General features: G+C 40.2%; 1 protein-coding gene across 1 annotated transcript in view; it reads left to right on the plus strand.

The window, feature by feature from the left end:
- FAF1 (Fas associated factor 1) overlaps window positions 1–12,294 on the plus strand; it is a 305,001-nt gene that overhangs the window by 93,245 nt on the left and 199,462 nt on the right. Inside the window, exons 5-6 of the mRNA XM_077823839.1 lie at window positions 4,618–4,709; window positions 5,802–5,890. Of these exons, the coding sequence (XP_077679965.1) occupies window positions 4,618–4,709; window positions 5,802–5,890 (181 nt within the window). The remainder of the gene's footprint in view (window positions 1–4,617; window positions 4,710–5,801; window positions 5,891–12,294) is intronic.

The following is a 12,294-nucleotide window of genomic DNA, read 5'->3' on the forward strand; positions in this document are numbered from 1 at the left end:
TTCTGATGCTAAATTAGCTGAATACTGTAGGTGCAAGACTAATCTGGTGAAAGATGTCCATCTCTAGGTTTGTGATTTATTGTTTGTTAGCTAAATAATAGAAGAATGTAAATCCCACACTGTGTGATTTTGAACTTAGTAATAAAAGCTCCTTATTCTTTTGGATCTATTACTGAAATATAGTGGAAAAACTAGGGTATAAATTAGAAACTTTAAAACTGGCTAAAGGATTCACAGAAATGAAATCTGATCAAAATTGTATTTATTATGTTAACATAATCAACCACAGCAACAAAATCTGGGAAATCTTCAAGAAAGAGTAAACTCACTGCCTGATGAATAGCTTGGGGGGTGGGAGGGGAAACTAATTATATGTATCTGATGAAGTGAGCTGTAGCTCACGAAAGCTCATGCTCAAATAAATTGGTTAGTCTCTAAGGTGCCACAAGTACTCCTTTTCTTTTTGCGAATACAGACTAACACGGCTGTTACTCTGAAACCTGTAATTAAACATTATAAATTGAATACAACCTTGTCTAGTTTGGCCGGTGTTTGAGTCAATTGGATACTATAACCTATTTTTCATGTACATTATTTTGCATCACTGTATCCAATTAGTGCATTAACTCCTCATGACTGGAGCAAAGAGCTGGGATTCTCCAGCAACTGTTTTTTTTTTTTTTCCAAAGTTTTACACCCACATTCTTAGTGTCTGCAAAGATTTAATTTGGTTTACTTGTAAACCTGTATGCTTAGTGATTAATGCACTGAGATTGTACATGGCATGTTAAATATTTGTGAGGGAATGTGGATGTAATCTTCTAAAACTGACCAAGCATTATGTTCAGAAAATATGCTTCTGTAAAAGGACAGATTTTAAATTTATGTTAATTTAAAATGTGCTCAGTTTTTAACAATACGTTACTCAAAAAGCAATGCATCTATAATAATTTTACTCCTGGAGGAATTCTGTGCCACTGCGCACGCGCAGAATTTGTCCCCTGCAGATTTCTGTGCTTTCCTACAGAAAAATGACTTTTTGAGGGGAAGCAAAGGGAAGCCACAAGAGTGGTCATGTGACCCTCCCTAGCAGTATGTTTTTGGTGCCCAGGGCAGCTGGCAGAGAGGTAAATCACTGTGGGGCAGGGGTTGGGACTGGAGAAGACCCCGCTGGTGGCCCCTACCCTGCGCCAGACGCAACTTGCTAGTCCTGGCTGTGCTGGGGAGGATGGGACTTCCTCTTCCCCTGCACAGCATCTGGGGCCGGGTCAGACCCACCCCCAGATTTCTCCCCCAGCTGCAGGAAGCTCTGCAGTCCCCCCTCCTCCCTACCGCACCCATCGTTCCTCAGCTGCGGGGGGAGGGGGGGAGGGGGAAGGGGGAAGAGATCCCTGTACAGGGAGCTGTTCCCCCATCTGCCCATCCTGTGCATCCAGACCCCCTCATACTCAGACCCTCCCACCGAACCTCAGCCCTCCACACTCAGAGCCTCCCCGATGATTCCCACTCCCCCTGCACCTAGACCACCCCGACAAGTCATCCGCACCCAGATCCCCACCCCAATGACCTCCCAGTCCCCCAGCATCTGGACCCCCTACTGAGTCCCCCACACCCAGACCCCCATGCTAAGCTCTATTCCCCACTCACACCCAGACTCTCTCCCCCCACCCCTCCAGCCCCAACCGCCTTAATCTGGATCCCCTTGCAGAGTTCCATTACTGTTGTATCCAACAAGCCCCTGTGCATCCAGATCCCCCCACACACCCAGATCCCCCACTGAGCTGCTTGCACCCAGATTGCCCCACACAGAACCTTCTCAACCCACATCTGGATCCCCCCACACTAAGCTCCTCTACACTTGGATCCCGCCATGCTGAGCCTGCCTGCCCATGCCTGGTGTGCCTGGCACAGAGGGACAGGGCCCTGGGGTGTTTCTGGGGCAGTGCCGGTCCTTGCGCAGTGTCAGGATTGGGTCCACCGCTGAGTCCGTGTCCTGGGCTGGGGAGCTGTACCGTGATCTCCCACCTCTGTACAGCCACTGGCCTGTGCTCCCTAATGCCTTGCTGGAGCCTCCATGTTTATTTGACAAATAAAATTAGCAGAATTTTTCATAATTTTAAAATACTGTGTGGAGAATTTTTATTTTTTTGGCACAGAATGCACTCAGGAGTAATCATAAAATTGAAACAGAAACAATTATTTTAAATCTGGTTCCTCAACACACATAGGAATACTATATTTACATGTATATACTGAAATAGCCATACGCTAGGTACCTTTATGTGTAATATATTAATTGGAGTCAAGAGTTAATTCTTGGAGTAGGGGTTGATTAAGTGATAGGCTGACAGTGAGGATGTAATGACTGAAGTCAACTTTTGAAGACATTTTTACCCACCTAAGGCACCCTTTTCAAGTCAATGGACAATTGGTTTTATGGGGGAAAAACTGTTAATTAAAGGCTGTAATAAATCATATGTTTTACAATGAGTAATTCTTCCTTCCTCTTTTCATATCCTCTTGTTCCTTCGCTCCTCTTTGTTCAGTGGAATTTCTTACCTGCAAACTGCAGTGCCAACCTGGTTCCCTGCTGAGATGCATTAATCTGTGGATTTAGAACACAGAAACACTGGCGGCTGCAGCATGTATTCCAGCATGCAGAGCTCCAGATACTCATTATATGTCTTCCTGGTGTGCTGCACATAAGTATGTTTATTTAAAAAGGAGAGAAAGTGGAAATTCATGCAAAGTGCATTAATATTTAGTTGTATTAGAATTGTTATGCCCATGCACTTCCTTTCCCCTCCAATCATATTCCCAGTCTCAGACTTAGAATAGGTTCTTCCGCACCTTTGACTAATTCATTTTTGAAGTGAACGCTGGCTGCTGGTGCTGTTGTTAATGGAATGTTCCCCAGATGTATGCCTTCCTGTCCTTCCAGGTGGCCCTGAATCTCTCTCCTCTTATGGGTGATTATCTCTCTCTCTCGCTGTGCTCATGGCTGGCTGTGGATCTTTAGTCTGGGAGACAGTTATAGATAGCAAGAACTATGTTTCTTTTGAAGATTTACATCAGCCAGTGCTTCATCTTGATGCTTGCCTCATCTATTTTCCTTATTATATCCTTTTATTTAAAACTATAAGTGGATCCCACAGTGGTGTCAACAGAATGCTTTTGCTTGCAATATGCAAGTTGAGGAAAAATACCGGGAGGGCCAAAGGGGAACTGGGAAGCAGTCTTATTTATTTATTTTTTTAAAATTCTTTTGGAAAACTAATCTTAACTGCACTAATTTTAAAATGGCTGTATTTGAAGAACCATCCTAACCATGCTTTAAAATTAAGATTCAGAACAAGTTGTTGTGCTGTAATTCCTAAGCAATTGATTTTTGTTGTCAACTACTAGTGCTATTTATTAATATGCAAATAAGAGCAATCTGTCATACATGTTTATGGCTTAAAATTTCAGACCTATTCTTCTAAAAAAGTGTTTGATTGAACTGCCAAATCCTCATTACATAACTGATCCTTCAAATTTATGTTGGAACTGTTACTGTACCTGAATGAACTTGGTGACTAGGAATTTAGTTTTTAACATTATTAATTCCAACATAAAATTATTGGCTAATATTTTCAAAGCAGCTCTTAGGGTTCAGCTCATGTGTTTTCCTGTCCTGGGAAAAAAATGGAGATTTTGAAAAATTTCACATCCCAATTTGTGACCCGGCCTAAATCTCAAATTTTCAGAGACCTGGAGAAAAGAAAATCAGTTTGGGTCTATCAAAATGTATTATTTTGAAAATTTCAGAAGTGTTTCATTTTGATGTTGATTTAAAAAAATGTTTCATTATAAAATTAGCCTAAATTTGAAAATGAGTATTTGTTTTGAAACAAAAAACTGGAAATTTTCGCTTAAAATGATAAAATGGGATGTTTTGAATAATTTCAAAACTTTTTTTCCAAAGCTTTTTTTGAAATGAGAAATTTTTTGAAACTGTGCCTTTCCTGTGAATAGCTTTGGTTTTGATGGATCAGCATTTTTGGTGAAAAATGTTTGGTCAAAAAATGACCAAGCTCTGCTAATGAAATAATGATGTGTGTCTAAGGTCCTGATCCTGCCCCACTGAAGTCAGTGGGCACAGGATAATTCCTCCGTATCTTTTAGACGTCTTTGAAAATCTCAGTCATTTAATATTGAAATCAAAGGACACTGCCGTGGGAGGGGTACGTGTGTATTACTATCCCCTCCTTTCCTCCCTCAATCCCCCCTCCCTTTGAAATGGCCCTTTGGACTTTAGCAACATTAAATGAAAATTAGTTTTCCTAACTGTTTTTTCCCATTTTATTGAATTTAGTTTTTGTCTAGAAACCTGGGCTGCTGAAATAGTTTTTTTTTTTTTTGTTCATGTGAAGGTATTGTATGTAGTGGAGAAAGATGCACAAATATTAAATGCTTTTTGAAAATGGATATAATATAACAGGAAAGGAGTTGAACGTTGGACCTTGGAGCTATAATGTTGTTCTGTTGCAGCAAGGCAGGGTCTGATACTTTGCTTTCCTAAATATAGAAGAATGTGAACATGATTTTGTTGGTATTTTTTCTTTGCCTTCTCTACAGGAGAGATCAAACACATTTTAGAAAATGAACTTCAGATTCCTGTATCGAAAATGTTGTTAAAAGGCTGGAAGACTGGAGACCTAGATGATAGTGTAAGTTTCCTACAGTTTCATCAGTGAAATGATTTAAATGTTGAAACCAATAAGTGCTTGAAAGTCAGCATAACAAACACAAGGACTGTTGATTTCTACGTTGTTTTGATTCTAGTAACATTATTAAAGAATCCGTTTGCTTAAAATGTTGCAAGTGGAATTATGCATTATTTGCCCCAACTTCCGTTATCCTGTTGATAGTATTTGCATGTACAGGCTGATATTGGTACCTGTAAAATGCACATTATTAAATTAGCAATAAAATAAAGAATTCTCTCTTCAGGCAAAATTCTTGGCTATACCGTTGTTTGTAAATATGTATCAACAACTTAATCGGGAAAAACTGAACTCCGAAATTTAAAAACAAACATTGATTAATCAGGAAATGTTCAACTCACATAAAATGGAAAAAAAATCCCAAACAAACAAAATGATTGGACAGTTAAGAAATAACAGAATTCAGTTTTCCCAGTCAACTGTAACTCTGCATGTGTTTTTTTTTTTCACCACTCTCCACCCAAATTTAAGATAACGCTACATAGACTGTGCAGCTTTAAACATTGGCCACATGTGCTGTGTACCATGCTGAGCAGGATATATGTAGTGGATGGCTATTGCATACATTGTGCCACAAACATGATCTCTGATTATCCTCCAGTTCATCTTCCATTGCCAAGATGGCAGCACCAATATTTTAAACCTCCTATGTATACAAACCAATGATCTAGACTTGCATCCCACCTTAATTTGCACGGTTGGTGTGAAAAGAATAGACTTCTGTAAACCAATTTAGCTACCTATATAAGGGATAAGTTTGTACCGCTGTTCGTTTATTGGTTTCAGAGTAAAGTTGGTTTATTGGTTTCGTTTATTGTTCTTCTTAGCCTAAAGGAGCTGCTGTTTTGTCTGCCTGTCTGTGTTTTAGAAAGGATTCTCCTACAAGTGTAGTAGTTTTTGCTATGGCAGATCAAGGAATTATTTTCAATATATGTATTTTAACTAATTTTAAAAAAATCAATTTTTTAAAAAGCAAATGATTAAAAAAAACTGCATAATCTACAGTTCTTGAACAAATGTTGTTTTTTTTCGCAGACTGTTTTAAAAACTCTACACTTACCAAAAAATAACAGTCTTTATGTTCTAACACCTGATCTTCCACCACCTTCTTCAAGTAACTCTGGGTAAGGCTCTTTGTCATACATTTATGAATATGAGTTTAGATGGTGCTTTATTTTATTTCTATGGAAAAACCGGGGTAAACTTTCAAAAGAGCATCTGCCAGGCCTCTACTTGCATGCATGCAAAACTGAGTGTGCACTTACATGCATCTGCACTCAGTAGGTGCAAATGCTTTTTAATGTTTAAACAGTGGTGCAAGTAGCATTTATTTCTTACCGGTACGCTGAGCATAGGTGAGTCATGGGAGGGACACTCTCCAAGTGGCCCCCCCCACGTGACTCCTCCCCAGGGAGGGGGCCAGGGGGGCTCTGTCCTCCCGCTGCGCCAGATACAGGCTTCTGAACCACAGGGCTCTTTGGAACTGCAGCGCCGAAAGGAGCAGATGCAGGAGCAGCATATGGGACTACTGGGCAGCCCCATGCAGGCAGCTTCTCCGGCGCAGCTCTACCACCCCCAGCCCCAGCTCCAGCCCTGTCCTCTGGTGGGGGGTATACAGACAGGAGGTGCAGCTGCGTGGAAGGGCTGGAGGTGAGACTGCAGGGGCGGTACAACTGCGCCGGAAGAGCTGCCGGCGTAGGGCCACCCAGCAGCACTACGTTCTGCTCCTGTGTCTTTCCAGTACAGTGTACCGGCAATAAATTTCTTAATGGTATGGTGTACCGTACTGCCCTACTTGCAACACTGTGTATAAGTCTTAGGATTTACAACCTCAAAACCCATTTATTGAAAAGAAATTTTGCAAACACAAATTCTCTAACTCTCATCTGCCATAAGGTTAAACTGTATAAAGTGTATGCACAGATTTTTGCTACTGCTAAGTGTGGATGATGTATAATGAATGCAATTTTTGTGCCCACAATAGTGGATGCTGGCCTTCAAGGATTTATCACATGATAGCAGTTACTTTAAACATAAATATCTAAAAATCCTTATCAGGTCACCAGCAGTTCAGCCATGTTCCTTTCCAAATGGTTAAAGTGTTACACAATGCTGCCCTCTCCTGTTGGACTTGTGGATATTTGAGTGTACGTAGACGTGCTGTACAATTCTCTTCAATTAAAGGAAATTTAAATTCTCTTCCATGTTACACCTGAGTGTTTTAAATCCTCAAATAAAGACCTACTATGTTAAAATAGCTTAATGAGACATCTGTGGATATTGGAACATTTTGAAAATAAATTATTCCCTGAGAAGTGAAATGTAATTCTCACTGCCATAAATTAATATTGGCCAGACGTGATGACTGAGGCAATATCTTTTGTTGGACCAGCTTCGGTTGGTGGGAGAGACAAGCTTTCAAGCTTATGCAGAGCTGCATTTCTTCAGCGTGCTCGGAGTGCCACAACTAAACGCAAGGTGGAACAGATTGTTTCGCATAAATACTGTAGTTGTTATTCTTATACTTTGATTGCCAAAAATTGTTTCCAAATTGATATTTCTTTTTTTTCAAAATGTAGAATGATGCATGTAACTAGTAAAAACCTGTCTGAAATGGGCCAACTTGATTATCACTACAAAAGGTGTTTTTCTTCTGCTAATAATAGCTCATCTTAATTAATTAGCCTCTTAGAGTTGGTGTGGCAACTTCCACCTTTTCATGTTCTCTGTATGTGTGTATATATATATCTTCTTACTATATGTTCCATTCTGTGCATCTGATGGAGTGGGCTGTAGCCCACGAAAGCTTATGCTCAAATAAATTTGTTAGTCTCTAAGGTGCCACAAGTATTCCTGTTCTTTTTTTAGTAAAAGCCTAGTTACCATTATTACATTGCCACTTGGGGGTGCACAGTAATTGAGTCTAATAGCTATAATTGTAGTCCAGAGGTGGGCAAACTACAGCCCGCAGGCCACATCCGGCTCACGGGAACGTTCTGCCCGGCCCCTACGCTCTTGGCCAGGGAGGCTAGCCCCCAGCCCCTCCCCCGCAGTCTCAGCACGCTGCATTGCCAGTGCTCTGGCCCGCCGCTCCTGACGGGCAGCGCAGTGGCATGGCTGGCTCTGGCGTGGTAAGGGAGTGGGGAGTCCCAGGGGGCAATCGGGGACAGGGAGCAGGGGGCGGTTGGATGGGGCGGAGATTGGGTGGGGCGGAGGTCGGGGTGGGGACGGTCAGGGGATGGGAACAAGGGGGGTTGGATAGGCGTGGGAGCCCCGGGGGGGCCTGTCAGGGGTCGGAGGTGTGGATGGGGTCAGGGCAGTCAGGGGACAGGGAAGAGGGGGGGCTGGATGGGGGTGAGGTCCGGGGGGGGCAGTTAGGGGCGGGGGTCCCAGGAGGGGGCGGTCAGGAAACAAGGAGCAGGGGGCATTGGATGGGTCGGGGATTCTGAGGGGGGCAGTCAGGGGGCGGGAAGTGGGAGGAGGCAGATAGGGGGCGGGGTCCAGGCTGTTTGGGACGCACAGCCTTCCCTCCATATAGTTTTGCAACCCTGATGTGGCCCTCGGGCCAAAAAGTTTGCTCACCCCTGTTGTACTGTAACCAAAAATCAAGCAAGTAGACACAGTTGAATTGGGACCTGAGCCACATGTTGCAGCTTGTTTGCAATTTATTCTAATAGTCTTAAGAAATCTAACCTAACCTTGTAAGTGGATAGAAGAACTTTGGACTCTCTGCAAGAGAGAGTTGCCAACACAGTCATGTCACTGAGGATAATGATTAAGAATCAATTGGAAAAATAAGTCTTGTATCTTAACTACTAGTAATATATATTCCAATATTATCATAAGGCATTTGCTCACAAAAGTCTGCTTCCCAGAGGCAATGAATAATACCCTGGCTTGAATTTAAAAGTCAAGGGAGTTAGGTACTCAATTTGCATAACCTTTCAATGGGAGTTGGGTGCTAATTCCCCTTCCATCTCAGCATCTATACGGTGTGTTTTCATACTGGTATATTGGTGGTTGTGGTGCTTAAGAACTGGATTGGGCAGTGATTTAAGGCTCCCAATTAAGCATTTAAACTAATATGGTAAGTGTAAAGCAGCTTCAGTGTTGGGGAGGAAAAGGGTTAGAGGGTAGAGAAGGAATGAAAAATACAGGTTTGTACATCATCTTTAAAAATCTAAAGATTAATTCCCGTCCTTTCCTCACTCTTTTATGGATTGATATAGAGAGATTCCTGTTTAGTTTGAGGGTTCAGTCATGTATCGTTGGAAGTTGGTCATGCACCACAAAGTCTCATATCCAAAATGCCTATTAGAAAATAGCTTTAGCTATTGTGTCCAGAGTTGAAGTCAGTGGGACTACTCACGTGGTTAAAATTAGGTCCGAGCTTAACTAATGTGCTGAATCAGAATCTAGAGCCTTAGAAGCTTGGGGCTAGGTTACGTGAAAGACTGCCTTTCCTTGTGGTATAACGCCATAGCTGTGATAAGTAGAGGCATTCGTACGGGAATGTCCTTGCAGTTTTTTTTTTTAAAAAAAAGTGGGGGGCGGGGACTGTTAGCAATATATACTCTGTGATAGTTTGTGAACTTTCAGAATGCTCTTCACTTCATTGGACCACCAGAGTCAGACTTGTTAACCTTTTGGACATGGCAAAGCTCATCTATTTTAGAAGTGCAGGCATTTGAACAAGCCACACAGTGAGGGGTGAAAAAAGAGGCTATGTTAATATGTATATTAGAGTTCTGTTTGATGGTAGCAATTACAGTTCTAAGTGCAAGGGCAGTGAACAGTTGTGTACACGCAGATAGTTTGAAAAATGGTTACATTGTGGAAAACTTTCAGTCTTGAATTTTTGAAAAAATCTTTCACCAAGTTTATAAGCTGCTGCATTTCAATCAGTTTAGAAAATTCAGATCTTTTTGACCAGTTCTGGTTGTATTATTGAAAATTGTTTAATGTTGTAAAGATGCCCAGAGCTTGAGACGGCTGCTCCACTTTAAAATTGTATTTATTGTAATTGAAATAAAATAGAGTTTAAAGGGATACTTATATGAGTTCTGAGTCCTCTTTTATATTTTGGAGGAAAATGATGTGATCATAATATTATGTGACCACTTGATTTGAACGCTTTAAAAATAATATCGCATTGCTTGGTAAAATCAAGGTTTATTGTTGTCACGACTTCACAGTTTAAACTTGTTGCTCAGTGGGAATTAGTTCTGGGTATTTTAAAAATAAATTTGGAAGCTTTGGGATAGTAAATGATGATTAATTAGTGGCTACTTCAGGGAGATGATCTAGACTTCAAATCATCCACATTTAAGTCATAAATTCTAGATGAAAGGGGAAGCTTGCCACCAATTAAAGCATCAATGGAGATCAAAACACATTTAATTGAAGCAATGTACCAAACCCAGTTACACTATTTATTGCCTACTGTTAGGTCAGTGACAATTCAGATTAGTTTGACAGCATCCCTCTTTTAAGAAATACAGGTAACTTCTATCATTAAAATGGACATTAAGAAACTTTGACACTTATTCATGAAATCCATCTGGATAGTGATCTATCTATATTAGGTACTTATATGGTAACTGTTACCATAGTGTCTGTGCACCTCAAACTCTTTAATTTATTTATCCTCACAATACCCCTGGGAGGTAGGGAAGTGCTGTTATCCTCATCTTACAGATGGGGAACTGAGGCACAGAGGTTAAATGACTTGCCCAAGGTCGCACGGGAAGTCTGTGCTAGAGCAGTAACTTGAACTCAGATCTCCCAAGTCTTAGACTAGCATCCTTACCACTGGACTGTCCTTTCTGTCTGTCTCTTCAAATGCATTCCTGGTTTGTACTAGAGATAAATAATCATAACGTATAATAGCTTTAGAGTAGGGCTGTCAAGTGATTAAAAAAAATCAATCACGATTAATCGCACTGTTAATAATGGAATACCATTTATTTAAATATTTTGTATGTTTTCTACATTTTCAAATATATTCAATTAATTTAAAACACAGAATACAAAGTGTATAGTGCTCACTTTATATTTATTTTTTATTACAAGTATTTGCACTGTAAAAAAACCCAAAATAAATAGTATTATTCAATTCACCTAATACTGGTAGTGTAGTGCAATCTCTTTATCATGAAAGTTGAACTTACAAATGTAGAATTATGTACAAAAAACCCCCTGCATTCAAAAATAAAACTATGTAAAATTTTAGAGCCTGCAGGTCCACTCTGTCCTACTTCTTGTTCAGCCAGTCGCTCAGACAAACAAATTTGTTTACATTTGCAAGAGATATTGTTGCCCGCTTCTTGTTTACAATGTCACTTGAAAGTGAGACCTTACAAATGTTTAGCATATCGGGCACATAAATATCTTGCAACGCCAGCTACAAAAGTGCCATGCAAATGCCTGTTCTCACTTTCTGGTGACATTGTAAATAAGAAGCGGGCAGCATTATCTCCTGTAAATATAAACAAACTTGTTTGTCTTAGTGATTGGCTGAACAAGAAGTAGGACTGCGTGGACTTGCAGGCGCTAAAGTTTTACATTGTTTTGTTTTTTGAGTGCAGTTGTGTAAGAAAAAAATCTACATTTGTAGGTTGCACTTTCATAGCAAAGAGATTGCACTACGGTACTTGTATGAGGTCAACTAAAATATTTTTTTTGTTTATCATTTTTACATTGCAAATATTTGTAATAAAAAATAATATACACTTTCAATTCTGTGCTGTAATTGAAATAAATATACATGAAAATGTAGAAAAACATCCGAAATATTTAATAAATTTCAATTGGTATTCTATTGTTTAACAGTGCAATTAAAACTGCGATTAATTGCAATTAATTTTTTAAATCACAATTAATTTTTTTTAGTTAATTGCATGAGTTAACTGTTATTAATTGACAGCCCTACTTTCCAGTAATGTGGTGTTTCAAAAATCTGAGATTTGACATAAGTCATTTGACACATGTGTCCTCCTTCAAGGAAAGAATCTGACTATAATTCTACAAGCTCCCTTGTTCCTGTTCTTGACATCAAGGGTCCTTCCATCTCCTGTGTAGTGTATACACAGCTTCTCCTACAAACATACAGTTTTCCTGATCTAACCTAATCTTCAAGATTGGCTGAGTCATCTAAACAGCTCCACTGATCAGAGCAAGTATCTAAACATTACAGCGAAGTGGTTGAACAGTTTAAACAACAAAATCTGCCAAGATTTCTGTTCTATTCTCCCTAGATTTTTATGCCTCGCTCATCACCATAGTAGTATCTGAGTGCCTTCCAGTAGTGCATTAAGCAGTATGACTACACATCTGTCATGTGTTTGTTCTCTCATCCTCTCCCTTGAGGGAGAAGCATGAGCAGCAGTGTGTCTGTCTTTGTGTGTGTGTGTGTGTGTGTGTGTGTGTGTGTGTGTGTTTGTGTGTCTGTATAAAACACACACACACCCCTCTGTTGCTATGTGCTTATATTAGAGAAGATAAGGTTTAAGAAATGTGCTTTGCTTTT

Source organism: Eretmochelys imbricata, chromosome 8 (genome assembly GCF_965152235.1).
Source record: "Eretmochelys imbricata isolate rEreImb1 chromosome 8, rEreImb1.hap1, whole genome shotgun sequence".
In the NCBI taxonomy this organism is placed as follows: domain Eukaryota; kingdom Metazoa; phylum Chordata; order Testudines; family Cheloniidae; genus Eretmochelys; species Eretmochelys imbricata.